This window comes from Chelonia mydas, chromosome 3 (genome assembly GCF_015237465.2).
Source record: "Chelonia mydas isolate rCheMyd1 chromosome 3, rCheMyd1.pri.v2, whole genome shotgun sequence".
Taxonomy (NCBI): Eukaryota; Metazoa; Chordata; order Testudines; family Cheloniidae; genus Chelonia; species Chelonia mydas.
Window position 1 is genome coordinate 109,927,149 of NC_057851.1, and position 18,906 is coordinate 109,946,054.

Sequence of the window (18,906 nt, forward strand, 5' to 3'; positions counted from 1 at the left end):
AAATTAAAAAAATCCGATTTTTTTTTTTTTAAATCCTTGATTTTTATCCACCCTGGCCATTGATGAAAGACAAGTTAAAGTAACATCAGACCAATTTAAAATGAACATGTTTTCCTCTTAGTAAGGAGTTCTTCATAATTTTCATTGAAATCCAAAGTAAAATTTTTCTCCAAACAGCTACATCCTCCAAAATATACATCCAGTGATGGCAAATGGGTAAATTCACTGTCTTTTTGTGTGGGGGAAAAGATAAACAATGTTATGTAAACCATAATACAGGTCTTAAATTTATCAAAGTCCTGTTTGAATTATTGTCTGTTAAATATTCTAATACTTTTAAGTGGTCTATACAGGATAATATTGCGGCAAAACACCTTAAATAGATGTTCAGTTCCGTTCCCAGCTCTGACTGTTGATTATCAGTTCACATGGTTTGGTTGCTCGTTAAATTGCTTCTCTAGTACAGTTTTCACACATTGGTTTTTCTTAAAATGAAGACCAATTCTTTACCTGACATTTAGCCCAGGGACTAAGCCTGCTAACATGAGTGAAAAATGTTTGTGCTGCCACAAACAGATTGCACTCCTCCAATTTAATGGAATGAAAAAGTTGTGTTCTGCATTTAACGTCATCTTCTTACTTACACGTTTTTAAAATGTGTTAACTTACTACTTGGAGTGGCCTAATAGGAAGAAAAAAAAAGTTTACTATCTTGTTTATCACCTGTGAAATTCATTAAATACATTAATCAAATAAGCTACTAATGCATCTTGTGCTCTTGTTATATCTTCTTTCCTGTTCTTGGCTTCACTTCACTTTTTTTTATCTGAGTAACTTGTTTTATTTGTCCAGTTCTTTTGTTGGTTCAATATAATTTAGTGAATATTTGCTAAATACCAGTTAAATTAATAATATATAAAATATTTGATTAATTCATGTATATAGTCAAAATTTTTCTGCTATTCAACCAGCCTTAGTAATTGCACTTTTCAAAGAAAAAATAATAAATGCAATACATAACATTCTAAATACTATACATTTCAGAATTGTGGATTTGAGGGTGCGTGGCAGCACAGGCAGTTTTTCACCCAGGCTAGCAGGCTTCATTCTTGGGATACTCCATATGAGGAAGCCTGGGGATCAGTTTGGCATACTCTCTTCCCCTGCTCCCCTACATATTTTCATCTCCCATTTCTTTCTTCTGCCTCCTCATTTCTCTTGATTGCACTTACATTTTCGAATTAATTCCATTAGTATCTCACTTGCTTTTATCGAGGCATGGGTTGCAACAGTTTTGATACCCATTGCTGGAGGGAAAAAATTACTAATCACAGATCTATATGAAAGCTAGGGGGGTAGTAGGTAGAAACTGTTTAGGGATCTGGAAGAGATGCCAAACCTTTTCCTTCCCTGTTGTATCAGGCTTTGCTTAGGAGGTGTCTGAAACTGAAGCTCCCCAGCACCCCACTTACAGCTACAAAGCAGCATTTTTCTCCACTTCCTGTCTTCTGGCTTTTATGAGGATGCTGTGTGTGTCTTTGTTACTTTGCCCCTCTGCCAGCCTCCTGGCTGTCATATTTGGGGGATATCTACATTACTCTCCTTTGGTTTTCTGGGTGCTCTGAGGATATTTTTACTACTTTTCTAAACCCCTCTAGCTAGCCTTTCTTTTGGTTGCTCCTCCTCAGCGAGTAATTACAGTGTCTTCTGCTTCTGTTTCCAGCTTTCCTAAGTAGGAGTAGAGTGAAACTGACTTGATTCTTGTCAGTTTTGTGGCTGCTCACAGGATTCTGTACATAATTAAAAATGACAATATTCTGATCAATTTTCTGCATCTTGCAGTTTGAAAAAGTTATGAAAAACAACAGACACATGGGAGCTGTCTGCACAGACAGAGGAAGACAGCACTGCATTAGCAAATACTTCTGGTCAGAAGTCTCTTTTTCATAACTGTAAGAGCTAGGACACTTTTTTGAAATAAAACTTAGATTCAGTACAAATTGAAGAGACTTGTCTGGAAAACTTTATTGCTCTCCTTGGGGAAAATTGATTTTTAAAAAAAAGTCTGTCTGTATCTGTACGAGTTTTTTCATGAAGTTGATAGATTTCCACTCCATACGGCTAAATTCAGTGCCTTGCATAATGACAGGTTTCAGAGTAGCAGCCGTGTAACTCGTACAGATACAGACAGTCATCTTCCTCTCCAAATGCAGACAGATGGACATCATACCAAAGGGACTGAAGGTAAAAAATCCACTACAATCTACATACCACACAGACTATGCTGACAGCTTGTGCCACACGCTCTCAAAGAAACTGTGGAACCACCTGATCAACATCCTCTACAGCAAACAGGGAAAGATTAAGAATGAGCTCTCAAAACTGGATACTCTCATAAAAAAAACACCCTTCCACACAAACTTCCTCGTGGCTATACTTTACAAAAACTAGACAAGCCATTTACAACACACGCTTTGCATCTCTACAAAAGAAAAAGGACACTAAACTATCTAAACTACTACATGCCACAAGGGCCCACGACAGTGGTTCCCTTAACCCACTCAGCAATATAGTTAATCTATCCAACCATACTCTTAGGACAGATTCTTCTCCTGGGCTATCTCGGGGCCTCTCCTTCTGCCCCTCCACCCCCACGAACATGATACAGTTCTGTGGTGACCTAGAATCCTATTTTCAACGTCTCCGACTCAAGGAATATTTCCAACACACCTCTGAACAACATACTAATCCACAGAGACCTTCCTACCAACACCACAAAAAGAAGGATTCTAGGTGGACTCCTCCTGAAGGTCGAAACAACAGACTGGACTTCTGCATAGAGTGCTTCCGCCGACATGCACGGGCTGAAATTGTGGAAAAACAGCATCACTTGCCCCATAACCTCAGCTGGGGAGAACACAATGCCATCCGCAGCCTCAGAAACAACTCTGACATCATAATCAAAAAGGCTGAAAAAAGGAGGTGCTGTCGTCATCATGAATAGGTTGGAATATGAACAAGAGGCTGCTCAGCAGCTCTCCAACACCACTTTCTGCAAGCCATTACCCTCTGATCCCACTGATGGTTACCAAAAGAAACTACAGCAGTTGCTCAACAAACTCCCTGAAAAAGCACAAGATCAAATCCGCACAGACACACCCCTGGAACCCCGACCTGGGGTATTCTATCTGCTACCCAAGATCCATAAACCTGGAAATCCTGGATGCCCCATCATCTTAGGCATTGACACCTGACAGCAGGATTGTCTGGCTATGTAGACTCCCCCCTCAGGCCCTACGCTACCAGCACTCCCAGCTATCTTCGAGACACCACTGACTTCCTGAGGAAACTACAATCCATCGGTAATCTTCCTGAAAACACCACCCTGGCCACTATGGATGTAGAAGCCCTCTACACCAACATTCCACACAAAGATGGACTACAAGCCGTCGGGAACAGTATCCCCGATAATGTCACGGCAAACCTGGTGGCTGACCTTTGTGACTTTGTCCTCACCCATAACTATTTCACATTTGGGGACAATGTATACCTTCAAATCATCGGCACTGCTATGGGTACCCGCGTGGCCCCACGGTATGCCAACACTTTTATGGCTGACTTAGAACAATGCTTCCTCAGCTCTTGTCCTCTAACACCCCTACTCTTCTTGCGCTACATTGATGACATCTTCATCATCTGGACTCATGGCAAAGAAGCCCTTGAGGAATTCCACCATGATTTCAACAATTTCCATCCTACCATCAACCTCAGCCTGGAGCAGTCCACACAAGAGATCCACTTCCTGGACACTATGGTGCTAATAAGAGATGGTCACATAAACACCACCCTATACCGGAAACCTACTGACCGCTATTCCTACCTACATGCCTCCAGCTTTCACCCAGATCACCCCACACGATCCATTCTCTACAGCCAAACTCTACGATACAACCACATTTGCTCCAATCCCTCAGACAGAGACAAACACCTACAAGATCTCTATCAAGCATTCTTACAACTACAATACCCACTTGCTGAAGTGAAGAAACAGATTGACAGAGCCAGAAGAGTACCCAGAAGTCACCTACTAGCGGACAGGCCCAACAAAGAAAATAACAGAACACCACTAGCCATCACCTTCAGCCCCCAACTAAGACCTCTCCAACACATCATCAAGGATTTACAACCTATCCTGAAGGACGACCATCACTCTCTCACAGATCTTGGGAGACAGGCCAGTCCTTGCTTACAGACAGCCCCCCAACCTGAAGCAAATACTCACCAGCAAGCACACACCACACAACAGAACCACTAACCCAGGAACCTATCCTTGCAACAAAGCCCGTTGCCAATTGTATCCACATATCTATTCAGGGGACACCATCATAGGGCCTAATCACATCAGCCACGCTATCAGAGGCTCGTTCACCTGCACATCCACCAATGTGATATACGCCATCATGTGCCAGCAATGCCCCTCTGCCATGTACGTTGGTCAAACTGGACAGTCTCTACGTAAAAGAATAAATGGACACAAATCAGATGTCAAGAATTATAACATTCAAAAAGCAGTCGGAGAACACTTCAGTCTCTCTGGTCACTCGATTAGAGACCTAAAAGTAGCAATTCTTCAACAAAAAAACGTCAAAAACCAGACTCCAACGAGAGACTGCTGAATTGGAATTAATTTGCAAACTGGATACAATTAACTTAGGCTTGAATAGAGACTGGGAGTGGATGGGTCATTACACAAAGTAAAACTTTTTTTCCCCGTGATTATTCCCTCCCCCCCCCCCCCCCACATGTTCTTGTCAAGTGCTGGAAATGGCCCACCTTGATTATCACTACAAAAGGTTTTCTCTTCCCCCGCTCTCCTGCTGGTATTAGCTCATCTTAAGTGATCACTCTCCTTACAGTGTGTATGGTAACACCCATTGTTTCATGTTCTCTGTGTATATAAATCTTCCCACTGTATTTTTCACTGAATGCATCCGATGAAGTGAGCTGTAGCTCACGAAAGCTTATGCTCAAATAAATTTGTTAGTCTCTAAGGTGCCACAAGTACTCCTTTTCTTTTTGCGAATACAGACTAACACGGCTGCTACTCTGAAATCTGAATTGCTTTGTGTCTGTTTGATTCCCCTGGCATCTCACTAGTTCACCAAAGATCAAAATCTGTTCTACATCAAGTATCTTTTTCTGTCTCTAGTGTTTTCACTGCTAGTATTCTTAACTCTTTTAATTCTCATCTCTTAACTTTCCAGGAGCTGAAATCCTGTGTGCGGTATCTTTAAATAGGAGAGTTACTTTGAATATATTTTCATGCAGCATTTATTTCCCTGTCATCTATCTACCAGTTTGCTCTCAAGATTTGGATGTTTTATTTTGAGTTGATATTTTTAGTGGCCTTGCTTGTTTGTACTTGGGGATAACTTGTCTTGGAAAAAGTGTTCTTATTGTATATGCTTTTACTAATGGATTTTATGGGAGTTCTTTGCTTCCTGAGTGATTCAGAAACTGGCAGGGATTGTTCTAGACGGAACTAAGGTACCGGGAGTTGGTCACCTTGTGGGTGAACAATGGGTGCTTGCGTTGACGTTTCAGTATTTCAGAGATACTGCAACTGAGAGCATGCCTCCCAGCCCGAGTAGACAGACTTGAGGTCTCTTTGCTCAAATCTCTGAGCTAAAAATAGCAGGTGGATGTTGCAGCTCAGGCTAGGCACCTGTGCTCTGACTCAGAGGGATGGGCAGGCTTGAAGTCTGATGGCTAGTTCGAGTTGTGGCCAGAACGGCCATGTCCACACTGTTTTTAGCTCACTACGTTGATCAAAGTCAGCACAAGTCTGTCTGCTGGGGCTGGGAGGCATGCTCCATACAGCAGCGTCGGCACACCCTGAAAGGGCCAAAAACGTTAGAGCTTCTGCCTTTCTCTTACTGTGAGCCTGGAGCCTCAAGAAAGGGAAATCTGTGATACCTTCAAAAACTCAAGATTGTTATAAAACCAAAACTTGTTTTTTCTTAATTATTAATACTGTGGCATATTTCTCCCCAAACCTTCTGCTACTATTACCTGGTGATTAATAAAATCTTTTGACATGTTAGCCTGCGCTAATTATAATACTGTACAGTGGATACCATTTGAAAAATGGAGTAGCATTCTGTTGAGGAATTGCAGGCCATTATATAAATCAGTGTTCCTTTTTATAATTCAGATCAAAATATTTATCAAGAGGGAGCATTATCTAGTAGTTAAATCAAGCAGTTTGTGTCAAGGAGATCTAATTGCTATTCCTTGTTCTCCTGCATACTGTCTGAATTTGGGCATGTCACTTACGAAAGGTCAGATTTTCCATTTATAAATTGAGAATAAAATAATCAGGCTTCACATAACTAACATTCATAGAGCATTTTTGAGATTCCCCTGAATGGAAGGTGCTGAAGAAATGTAGAATATATTTCTAGTTTGTAGCAGTTAACCCTTTGAGTGCATGTGCATATCCGTGTAGGTGGCTGCAGCAAACTTGCTAACATTCCATCATTTTTTAATTAAAATAGTTTTATTTAGCTGGTGACCTTAGCCCTACTTTCTCTAAATTACAATCTCAAACACGAAATCAATATTTGGGATTTTTCCTGTGCACTCATGTACCTTATATCTCAGAAGCTCCTCAATACCCATGCAGTGATGGAGTTGTCTAATTCAATGGGAATATGGATATTTCTCACCCCTTACCTGTCTGTCATACACTAGTGTTTTGTGTTTTAGGTTTAGTTATAACTGATCTGTGGAAGTAACAGTTTGTTGTGATAGCAGGATAATGGCAGCTCAGCAAATATATGAACTTCCCTGTCCATATGGATATTTTGCAGTAATATTCCCAGAATAAAAAGTTGTGTGCAGGTTTGGTAGCACTTTGAGTCTTACTTTAATACAGAATCAATGAAGTATACAGTTCATAATGAAGTCAAAGTGCATTATATGTGTAATGGAGGAAAGAATTTTAGCTAGGAAGCCATCTGAAACAGAGAAGTATTCTAAATAAAGAATAAGATTATATAAGACATTGCCACCATGCTTTGATGGTATATTTTCTGTTTGCTGCCTTACTTGTTCTTTCACATCTACAGAAACTTTTTTTGTTGGGCAAGTTTTGTTTTGCTGTTTAGGTGCTTCCTTATAAGGACGTTTTGCTCTTGATTTGAAAAACTGAAGTAACTTTAATAAGAACAGTCCCATTATAAGCTTAAGAATTTGGGTTTAGATTACTAGATCTTGGGTATAATTTTCAAAAGCGCCTATTATATGAGCCCAAGTCCCATTTTCAAAAATGGCTTAGGTGCTTTTTAAATTTTTACCCCTTGTTTAATGTGAATAGCTTCATAGAGCATTTCATTTTAAAAAATATTTGGTTTTGGTTTAAACTGTATATCTTTTTGTTATGTAAGTGACTGACTGTGAAGTATGCTGTTTATTTCAGTTGTTTGTAAGTTACTTTTATGGTTACATGAATGCTTTTTCAGAACACTAAACAAAACAAGGCTAAATAATCATTTAGCAATAAAGAACTTGATCACAAGTTAAACAAAAATTTTATTGAGTGAACTGGTAATGTACATGAATGTAAAATGGCAAAAGCATTTACAATTCAGTTGGGAGAGCAACAAAGATGTAACTGTTCTGATGTGAATACTCGTGTGGGCTGGCTAAGACCAAATGTCAGAATTCTAATGATGTAGGAGTTTCTTTTAAGGGGAACATTTTTCTCAAGACAAATAGTGAAACAGCACTTGAAAATAAATTACAGTTTGTCAAATAGGCAAATATATTGTAGTTTACCACTTGTAAGTGGTCTTATTCCTTCCTGTGTATGTAGAGGAACCATAAATTGTTTGTTAGCAGAACAATGTACTTTATGTTCAGTATTAAATGAGAGATTTACAGTATTCTTTTGGGAATGCTAAAAGTATACGACGAGTTCCATTGTTCCAGGGGGATGGTTGGAGGAAGGAGAGGGAGGCAGATCTTTGAAAAATGAATATATAATATTTAACTTATTACAAAATTGAAAGCATTTTATTATAATTAGAAAAACTTGTGGTGTAGCTCAAAATTCAATGTGTTACATACTGGTCAAAGCTTAAAATGAAGCATAGTACAGGTTACAGTATGCATAACAAATGATTTCTTGCAGTTTATGAATTCATTTATTTTACATTTTGTGTCTTTGCATAGACATATCATTATAAAAAAGGAATCATGCTTTCAGTTTTTTGTAAATAAAACTCTCCTTTTTTTTAGAAAATGGAATAATCAAATCAGATAAAGTATATGAAGTAATGCTGGCTACAGACCGTTGCCACTATGCAAAATGCAACCCTTATATGGACTCTCCTCAATCAATAGGTAAGAGAGCATCTATCTAAAATGTCTATCCTTACTTTTATAACAGAGAGTATGAGTTCAGCATGTGTGATAAGAATATGAAAGTATTTTATTTTAAAGAACTGCCTGAAAAGTTTATATGGGAGCATTTTTAGTTCCTCACTATTAGCTGATCCAGCCTCTTTTAGTTTGAAGATTTGGCTAGTGCAGACTTCAGTAGCTCATTTACTTAGTGACGCCTCTCAGAAAGTTTGCAGTTTAAAGTGTTGACATTACTGTATAAAACTCTAAATAATTTGGATCTGGTTACATTAGAGATGTTCTTTCTCTTTGTATGATACTGCAGTTGAGATCAGCGGATGTGAGTCTGACCTAAACTTGTCTTAAAAGGGAATTAAAAAAAAAAAAAAGAAGGGACTGCTGGCAGGGCATTTTTCAGTGAAGGATCGTGAATTCTGGAACTTGCTTGCTCCCACCCGGACCCTTTAATTTTTTTTCCTTTTGGGAAATGAATCAAAGTGTATCTATTTTTTCCTCTCTTTTTCAGCTTTTATATTGGTTGATGGTGGGAGTTGTTAGTAATACTTATTATTGATTAGTCCATATTGAGCTTTCTTTATATTTGTACATAAACCAACTTCGTTTTGTGTGCATCTTAAAAATCAAATTAAAAATTGACTTGATGTTCCCTAAGTGTTAATGCATGCAATACAATTCTCCCTCATTCATTCCCCTTATATATACGCATGCTGATTTACAGGCAAACAGATACGGTCCCTACATCAGGGAGTTTGTAATCTGGTGCAAAAACACATACAAAAAATTATGAACCAGGATTGGCACATGGGGAGTAACAGTGGAAAGGGAAAACGCTGCTCTTCGGATGTAAATGTTGCATAGGCAGCTTTCATGCAATATAGCTTTACAAAAGTAAAGGTTTGTACTAAACTAAAAATAAGATGCTAAATGAAATAGAGTTTGGAAAGATAGAAACTTTCATCTTTCTCAGTACCCCTCATTGCTGTATGTATTGACCAGTTGAGGAAAGTAGCAGAACTTTTTTCTTCACTTTAGAATTGGGCATGTCAGACCTTCTTATATATTAGTACTGTATTCAAAACCACAATACAACTACACAGCTAGAGCAGCTGTAGTGTCTCATTTGAAAGCTTGCATATGCGATGGTTCATACATAAGTCGGATAGGAATGTTCTAACATTGTTAGCTCAACTCTTACATCAGTAGGTTTACCTCTTTCTTGTTTTACAGGTTTCCAAGCAACTATCAGTGCCCCACACATGGTAAGCATTAGATTTATAACACAGAATGGTTAGTGAAGATGATTAGCAATCTAGTCACTCTCCAGAAAAAAAAGTATACTTACTCTAACAACTTTCACTATCTATTGGTAATAATGTTGTAAACTACTATAATATTGCCTGTACTTCTGTCTATCATTATATGTGAATTCAACCAGGCAGAATTGTTGTAATTTATCTTTTCTTTTGTCAAGAGAAATTGTACTGAGATGTGAGACTTTTGCCTAGTGATTTGAGACCCAGACAGTTCATGGCTGAGTCTTAACAAGTAAACACTAGGAGATATTTCAGTGCAGTGATGTTGTATCACAGATACTAAAGTATTCTCAGATAATTTATTTCATTATTTGAAATTAAGAATTAATGTGGGTATATTTAGCCCTTATAGTATTTTATTTGAGAAATAAAGTTTGTGGGAAAGAACAGTAAACATTTTCATAGCTTATGCTCCATTTGTCTTTCCCTAAAGTTACCTATTAGAATTCAAAGGGTAGGGACTAATTCAAACTATCTATTTTGAAACGTTGGCTTTTTTATATCTGAAAAAGTTAACATTTTTTTCAGAGGTATATTCCAAGAAGTGAAGAAATCACAACAATAGTAGCTATGTTGTTGTTCTTCGAGTGCTTGTTCATGTCAATTCCAATCAGGTGTGCGCGCGCAGCATGCATGGTCGTCAGAAAGTTTTCCCTTAGCAGCTCCTGTCAGGTCAGCTGTGGATCCCCCTGGAGTGGCGCCTTCATGGCACTCAGTATAGGACCCTGCCGACCCGGCACCCCCTTCAGTTCCTTCTTACCGTCCATGACAGCTGTTAGAACAGTGCTCACTTGCTCAGCAAGTGCTCCCTTAGCATTCTTCTGTTAGTCATTACAATTTATAGTTAGAGTTAGTTAATAGTAGGTTGGGAGCAGGATCTCTCCCCAGTCCCTAACTCCCCTCGGGCTCTGGGGCATCCCATGAGCCCAAGGCATTAAACGCTGCAGTGCTTGTAATAAACCTATGCCCATCAGTGACTCCCCCGACTCTTGTCTAAAGTGTCTGGGGGGAGTGCACCAAACGGAAAGGTGCAAAATCTGCAGGGCTTTTCAGCCAAGAACCAAAAAGGAGCATGATTTCTGATTAAAATAACTGTTAATGGAATGTTCCAGCATCCGTATGCGACATGGTACTGAGGAAGGACTCTACCACAAGAGGCACTCAGCACTGGCGCTCCCTAGCACCGCACCCAGGGATAGCAGCCTGGCACTGCTCAACTTCCCTGGTGCTGCACGAAAGACACAAGAAGGCCAAAAGAGGGCGCTTGCCAGTCCCGATATCTGTGGGACTGTCGGGATGCATGGTGCACCCCAGAAAGGACCTGGCACCAAGTCAGCACGAGTCAGTGCCATTGACTTCAGAGCCCCACAAGGGACCATTGAGTCCGGCACTTAGTGACTCTCTGGCAGGGCAGTGCCAGGTGGAGGTGTTAGAGCCACCCTCCACTCCGGACACTTTTGAAGCCACCAGAGACCTTATTGTGATGATGGCTGCACAGACCCCAGCTCTGAGGGACAAGGCTCCGGTGCTGATAAGACTGGTACTGTCTACAGGCAAGCCTGGTACGATGCAGCGCTCACAGTCCCCAGCTCGGCAGCGTACCTGGCACCGCTCTCGGTTGCCTTCACTGTGGCACTGCTTCCCGGCACTGAGCCCCACGAGAGCGTCTCTGGCGACGCGACGCTCCCCCTCTTCGGCACTGAGGCCAGACCGGCACAGATCCCCAGCGCCAGCAGAGGACCGGCACAGACCTGCGGTGATGTCAGAGGACCGGCACCGATCCGTGGCACCAGGCCTTCATCCTCGATTGCTGGCACTGGATACCTGCTATCGATCCCCATCACCAGATCCCAGGCACCGGTTCCCCACCTTATCACGGCACTGGTCGTCGGTGCATGGGCCCTCAGCATTGCCGTGGTCCTCACAATCGGGATCCGCTTCCTCGGAGTCTGATGCCGATTCGTACTACTTGAGACGTAGTTCCAGAGGCAACGAAGGAGGGTGCTACCGGCCTGGCAGCTGCAGCCCCAGCGCAGTGGCCCTTTTGGACCCCCTGGGCTTACCATCAGGCCCAAGGTACCTTTTCAAGGGGGTCGAGATTGGTAGCATCAGAACACCGGCCACCCCACTCTTCTAGGGAAAGGCCTACATCTCGGGGATCTGAGGCTACTCTGTCCTAACCACTCTTCAGGCTCCAGTCGTGGAAGAGGTGACCCCCAACACAGGACCAGCTGCAGAGTCAAGCTACAGCATCCCACAAGGGCGTGCACTGATGAAGAGGAGGTCAGGGAGCCGGAGGGGCAGGACGACCCAGTACCCCCTCTGGCCACCTCGTCCTCTTCCCCTGATGAATCTGTGGCAAAGGCGTCCGCTTCGGGCCCTCCTCTGATTGACCATAGGGCACATCAGGACCTCCTTAGGTGGAATCCCCGCAACATGGGGTTGCAAGCGGTGGAGGTGGTCGAGGCCGAGGACCCCATGGTGGACATTCTCACTCCCGAAGTCCATCACTGGTAGCTCTGCCTTTGATCAAAACCGTTTAAAACAATATAAAGACCTATGGCCAACCCTAGCCTCAAGTCCGCCGACCGCCAGGGGTGTGGAGCACAAATACTTTGTCCCTTCTAAGAACTATGAATACTTATTCTCACACCCGCAGCCATGCTCTCTGGTTGTGTCTGTGGCTAACGAGAAAGAGCGTCAGGGACAGCAAGGACCAGCCCCCAAATCTAAGGAGGCAAAAAGGATGGACCTATTTGGTAGAATGGTCTATGCCACTGGGAACCTCTAGCTGAAGATAGCTGACCAGCAAGCTATCCTCAGTAGGTATAACTTCAATTCGTGGTCCTCTATGTTTAAATTCAAAGAGCTGATCCCTGTGGACTCTAGGGCTGAATTATCCGCCATCATAGAGGAAGGGAAGGCAGTAGCTCGGACCTCTCCGCAGGCGTCCCTAGTCTTGGCAGATTCTGCTGCCATACCTTCTCCTCAGGCATAGCCATGAGGAGAACATCATGGCTTTAAGCATCCCAGAAGTGCAGCAAACCCTGGAGGACCTTCCTTTTGAGGGCACGGGGCTCTTTTCAGAGCAGACAGACACCAAACTGCACAGCTTGAAAGACTCTAGGGTGACCATGAAGTCTTTGGGAATGCACATGCTGGCAACCCAACAACAACAACGCTCATATCCTCCTCGGCCGAGGCAGGATTTTTATAGACGAAGGGGCAGGAATAGCAGGCAGAAACCTTCCTGCTCCCCTTCAGGGCATGGTCATAGCTAGTCTAAGCCTTCATCAGGCTCTAAACAGGCCTTTTGAAGATGGACCCGAGGGTGGCACATTTGCCACAACACCTGATCCTTACCCATGTTTTCTGAATCATCTATCCCACTTCTACCGTGTTTGGTCCCAAATAACATCGGACCGCTGGGTTCTTCTGGTAGACGTGGAATATTCTCTCCAATTCTGCTCTTCCCCTACATCCCACCCCTCCTTCCCTGTCCCTCTTCAGGGACCCCTCTCACAAACAGCTGCTTGTCCAGGAGGTGCAATCGCTCCTCACCGTAGGGGGAGTGGAGGAGGTTCCTCAGGAGCAAAAGGGCAAGGGTTTTCTACTCCCGTTATTTCCTAATCCACAAGGCAAAGGTGGGGGTCTTGGACCCATTTTAGACCTGCGAGTACTCCACCAGTTTATGCTGAAGTTGAAGTTCTGCATGGTCTCCCTGAGCATGATCAGACCTTCCCTGGATCTTTGAGACTGGTACACTGCCCTCAATATGAAAGATGTGTACTTTCACATAGCCATTCGACCTGTGCACAGACATTTTCTCTGGTTTGCGCTCAACCACAAACACTATCAGTTCACGGTCCTCCCATTTGGTCTGTCGACAGCCCCCCAAGTATTCACCAAGTGCATGTCAGTTGTAGCAGTCTTCCTCTGGAGGAGGCAGGTGCAGGTATAGCCATACCTAGATGACTAGCTGCTCAGGGGCCGTACCAGGGAGCAGGTAGAGTCTCATGTATGATTGGTCAGGTCCATTTTCCAGAGTTTGGCACTCCTCCTCAACGTGAACAAGTCAACCTTATCACCGACCCAAAGAATAGAATTCATTGGAGCGGTGCTGGACTTGGTACAGGCAAGGGCGTTCCTGCCAGAGACTCGTTTCCAGGCCATGACAGACATTATTTGAAGCCTCAGGCGGTACCCAACCAGTACCGCAAGGGGATGCCTGAGTCTCCTGGAACACATGGCAGCCTGCATGTACATAGTCGGGCATTCCAGAATGAGGCTCGCCCAGATATACCGACCGGGGAGCTACAGGCTGGACTCGATAGTGATGGTGCCAGGACACATACTTGAGTCCCTACAGTGGTGGCTTAACCCTCAGATGGTACGTGAAGGTGTCCCCTTCAAAGGTGCACTGCCCTCCTTGTCCCTAGTAACGGACGTGTCAGATCTGGGTTGGGGGGCACACCTGGGAGATCTCCGAACACAGGGCCTGTGGTCGCGGGATGAGCTCTTCCTTCATATCAATATCGAAGAGCACAGAGCAGCAACTGGCATGCCAAACTTTCCAGTCCCAGCTACAAGGCCAAAGCATGGCCGTGATGATGGACAACACCACTACTATGTTCTACATCAACAAACAGGGTGGAGCCCGTTCTTCCCCCAATGTCGAGAAGCCCTCCCAACTATGGGAGTTCTGCATATCCCACTCCATTCACCTGGAGGCATCCTGTCTCCCAGAAGCACAGAATGAGCTAGCAGATCACCTCAGCAGATCGTTCTGCAACCACGAATGGTCCATCTGTACAGATGTTCTTCATCCCATCTTCCAAAGGTGGGGATTTCCACCTCATGTATGTCCGCCCCCCCCCACCCCCCCGGTCCCACTCATACACAAGGTGCTGCTCAAGATCTGCAGGGACAAAGCAGAGGTGATTCTTCTGGCCCCAGCATGGCCCTGTCAACATTGGTACACCATGCTTCTGGAGCTGTCAGTGGACACTGATCGTGCCCTGATCTGATCACTCAGGACCATGGTCGCCTCCACTACCCAGACCTCCAGTCCCTCCTCGCCATGGTCTGGAAGCTTCCTGGTTAAACCCCATGGAGCTCCTATGTTCGGAGTCGGTAAGGGAGGTTCTACTTGGCAGCAGGAAACCTTCCACTGGGGCTACTTATCTAGCCAAGTTGAAGAGATTCACTTGCTGGTGTGCCCAGCAACACACACCTCAACTCCAGGCATCTGTACCATTCGTCCTGGAGTACCCTCTGCATCTCAAACAGCAGGGCTTAGCTGTGGCATCCATCAAGGTGCACCTTGCTGCTATCTCAGCCTTCCACCCAGGAACATCTGGACGCTCCGTGTTCACTAACCCCATGGTAGGACGTTTCCTCAAGGGCTTGGAACGTCTATAGCCACAGATTAGGCAACCAGTTCCTGCATGGGGACCTTAACCTGGTCCTCACCTTTTGAACCGCTGGCTACTTGCTCCCTGCTCTATTTGTTGTGGAAGGTGTCCTTCCTGGTAGCCATCACATCAGCCAGGCAGGTGTCTGAATTAAAGGCTCTGACCTCCGGCCCACCCTACACGGTCTTTCACAAGGACAAGGTGCAGCTCAGGCCTCGCCCAACCTTCCTCTCCAAAGTAGTGTCACAATTCCATGCTGGTCAAAACATTTTTCTACCCATCTTCTATCCTAAGCGTCACATCAGTACCCAAGAGCAGAGGCTGCACTCACTGGATGTTCGGAGAGCGCTAGCATTCTACATTGAGCACACAAAACTGTTCAGGAAGTCAAACCAACTGTTCGTGGCGGTAGCAGACTGGATGAAAGGACTCCCGGTCTCATCTCAAAGAATGTCTTCCTGGATCACATCCCACATTCACACATGTTATGAGTTAGCCAAGATCCCAGTCCTAACTCTCTTACAGCACATTCCACAAGGTCACAAGCCTCGTCAGCTGCGTTCCTGGGCCAGGTCCTGACACAAGAGATCTGCAGGGCAGCAACTTGGTCATCGGTGTATACGTTTACCTCTCGCTATGCCATCACCCAACACACCAGAGATGATGCAGCATTTGGCAGGGCGGTGCTCCAATCAGCGATTTCCTTTAACCCGGAGGTGGGGTCGGAGTTGAGCTTGGGAGTCACCTGATTGGAATCAACGTGAACAAGCACTTGAAGAAAATATGGTTGTTCACCATAACACTTTCTTCGAGATGTGTTATTCACATCCATTTCAATACCCACCCTCCTTCCCCTCTGTCGGAATAGCTGGCAAGAAGGAACTAAAGGGGGGGGGTCGGGTTGGCAGGGTCATATATTGAGTGCCATGAAGGCGCCAGTCCAGGGGGCTCCACAGCTAACCAGATGGGAGCTGCTAAGGGAAAACTTTCTGACGACTGTGCATGTGGCACGCGCACACCTGATTGGAATATATGTGAACAACACATCTTGGAAAAACAACAGTTATGAGAAGGTGAGTAACTGTTTTTTCCAGAATCTTAATGTAGATTCGTGTTTCTCACACTGTACTAAACTTACCACTGGTGGCACATGTCCCACAAACAGAGGATATGCAAGTTTCTTTAAACAGAAAGGTAAATATAATATCAGAATAAGAATCTATTATAACTACGCTGATTAGAATTATGTAAGTAATGCACCAAGTATTTCTGAATTCTTAGTGGAACATTAAGCTTTTAAAAGTTTGACAACAGCTAGTCTGCATAACAGTAAATCAATATCAATAATTGTCCTTAGTGTTCAGCCTAAATTCACTGCGTCCATATTGCCACTCTAGTCTGTCACATAAGCAAGGTAGAAAGTAAAAATATGCATAAAGTGTTTATGTGCAAACTGTTCCTTTTTTAGCAGTCGTGTCCAAAACTAGGATAGTACACCTGAAGACCTCTGATGGATTAAAATAAATACACACACACACACACACACTCTCTCTCTCTCTCTCTCTCTCTCTCTCTCTCCTCCCCCCCCCCCCCCCCATATTTTTAAGAAGTTACGCGTTCATTGACAACTTACAGTTTATTAAACTGACTTTTTTCCAAACTTGCTAACGGCGCTACTCACATATTTGGGTTCTAATTATAAACTTCAGCTGTTTTCAGCATTGCAGTATTGAGTAGTGGTTAGAATACACCTGTACCCCTATATAACACTGTCCTCGGGAGCCAGAAAATCGTACTGTGTTATAGGTGAAACTGCGTTATATCGAACTTGCTTTGATCCACCGGAGTGCCGCTTTACTGTGTTATATCTGAATTCATATTATATCGGGTCGCGTTATATCGGGGTAGAGGTGTACTTTTGTTCTTGCCTAACTCAATAGGCTGATGAGATTTTGTTCTAAAAAATGAAGTCTCCTCTCAAAGGTGATTGGAAAAAGGAAAATGTGTATATGGGAAAGCAGGGTAGGTTTTTAACAGCCTATACTCTAAGCTACATTGCTGTTGCTCTTGGTACCTGCTACAAATCAACAGAATCATGAAGCTACTTAGAGCTACAAAATAACAGTAGTTAAAATTTTTTCCTATGTTCCATATCTTCCCATTTTTTGTTCTCCTTTCTAAATAAATGCTACTTCTGTTTTAGCTCATCAGTTTACTATTAAGACTAATGAATTAGTTTTCTTCAATGAAAAGATCAACACTGCTATTGTGACTGACCTCTAAAACTAGTTTCATAATTTTCCTGGGAGTCTGACAGTCTAGGTGAGACATAGCAATTGCCAAGACTAAATTCAGAGTTGGGTTCTGTGTCCTGGAAAATATATAGGTCTTTATATATTACATTGTTCAGAAATTTAGTTGGGGAATGGGAAGGAGTATTCCTTCACTATCAGTATTCCTGTGATGGGGTAGAGAAGTGAAAGGACTAGACAGCGATGGGTCCTCCCACCCTGCTCCTAAGCTCCTGTGCTGCACATGGAATCCCTACTATGGGGTGGGGGTGGGGATAAATCTGTGGTCTCCTGAAAATCCTGCCCCTCATGCAGAAGAACCACCCTAGTTCTGCTTCAAGAAGGCTTTTTACACACACGGAGGAAGTGGGAGAGTTTGCCCCTCACTGCACAAAACAGATATTTGACTTGTGAAAAGATTGATTAGTCTTAAAAGAATCTTATACACGAGGGCTGTTCAATTAGATTGCTGATGCATTAGAACCATAACTTAAACGGAGAACATGCTAGTGTAAATATAAAAATTAGTCATCTGGAGAAATCTGAAGTTCTAAATATTTGACGTTGTTATTGTGACAATATCTTCAGCAAAAAGATTGTTCACTTTCAATGTTGATGGGTAATCTCAAATTAAATTTATACAGTATTGAAATCTTATACCACACCAGTTGTAGTATAAATACCTAGATGCAGATTTTTATAACAAGAGTATATATGTTGGTCATGTTAATGATTGCTGAAGTAGAGCCATAATCTCTTCTACTTTCAGAGGCTTTTCAGGTCACCTTTACTTGTGGGCTTAAAATAAAAGAATGGGTAGCCTTCAAATTCTTTCTTGTATTTGATCGAATTGCATGTGGCCCCAGATTCTTGCATCTGCTTAGTTCAGTGCAAAGTGAACTGAAACTAATTGATTGGAGAAACCCTCTGGAGAATTCCCTTCTGTAGGGGGAATCTCTGGTTACTGTAAAACTATGCTGTTTTCTGTGCCTGCTCTGTCTTCTTCCACAGGGCTGAGCTGCTTAGTATGAGGGGGGAAAAGGGGTAGTAGAGGGGGTGGCAGAACAAGGCTCCACTTTTCCTAATTTGCTGCAGTTAACATTAGGAACATTATGCCAGTAGTATGAATAAAAGCTGCCCCTTTTGCTTTAATTAGGGCTGGTCCGAAGAAAATCAGGGAGCAGTGGTTGGCTTCCTGCCAGCCCCTTCTCTGCTGTACCTGAGCTGTGTACCAATGCAGCAGAGAACTCAGCTCATAAAATATGGCATTATATGGACCTCTTAATTATGGATTTAAAAACAAATGATAGGATAACATTGCTCATCCTGTAATAATCCAAAAATGAATGATTTTTTTGTCCCATATGCTTTGCTTTGTAAGTTTTTGGTTGATACAAGGTGGCATGTTAGGTGTGTGGCAGCCATCAGGGAGCTCTTTATGACTTCTTTATTCTGACTCTG

The 18,906-nt window shown here is 43.2% G+C and overlaps 1 protein-coding gene across 5 annotated transcripts in view; it reads left to right on the plus strand.

Moving 5' to 3' along the window:
• The window catches only part of PCMT1 (protein-L-isoaspartate (D-aspartate) O-methyltransferase), a 52,446-nt gene that overhangs the window by 10,133 nt on the left and 23,407 nt on the right, over positions 1–18,906 (plus strand). For all 5 annotated transcript variants that reach the window (XR_005224752.2, XM_037894969.2, XM_037894970.2 and 2 more), the window contains exons 2-3: positions 8,302–8,406; positions 9,655–9,686. Coding sequence is in view for 4 of the 5 variants with exons in the window: in XM_037894969.2 (XP_037750897.2) it covers positions 8,302–8,406; positions 9,655–9,686 (137 nt within the window). In the remaining variant the exon portion in view is untranslated. The remainder of the gene's footprint in view (positions 1–8,301; positions 8,407–9,654; positions 9,687–18,906) is intronic.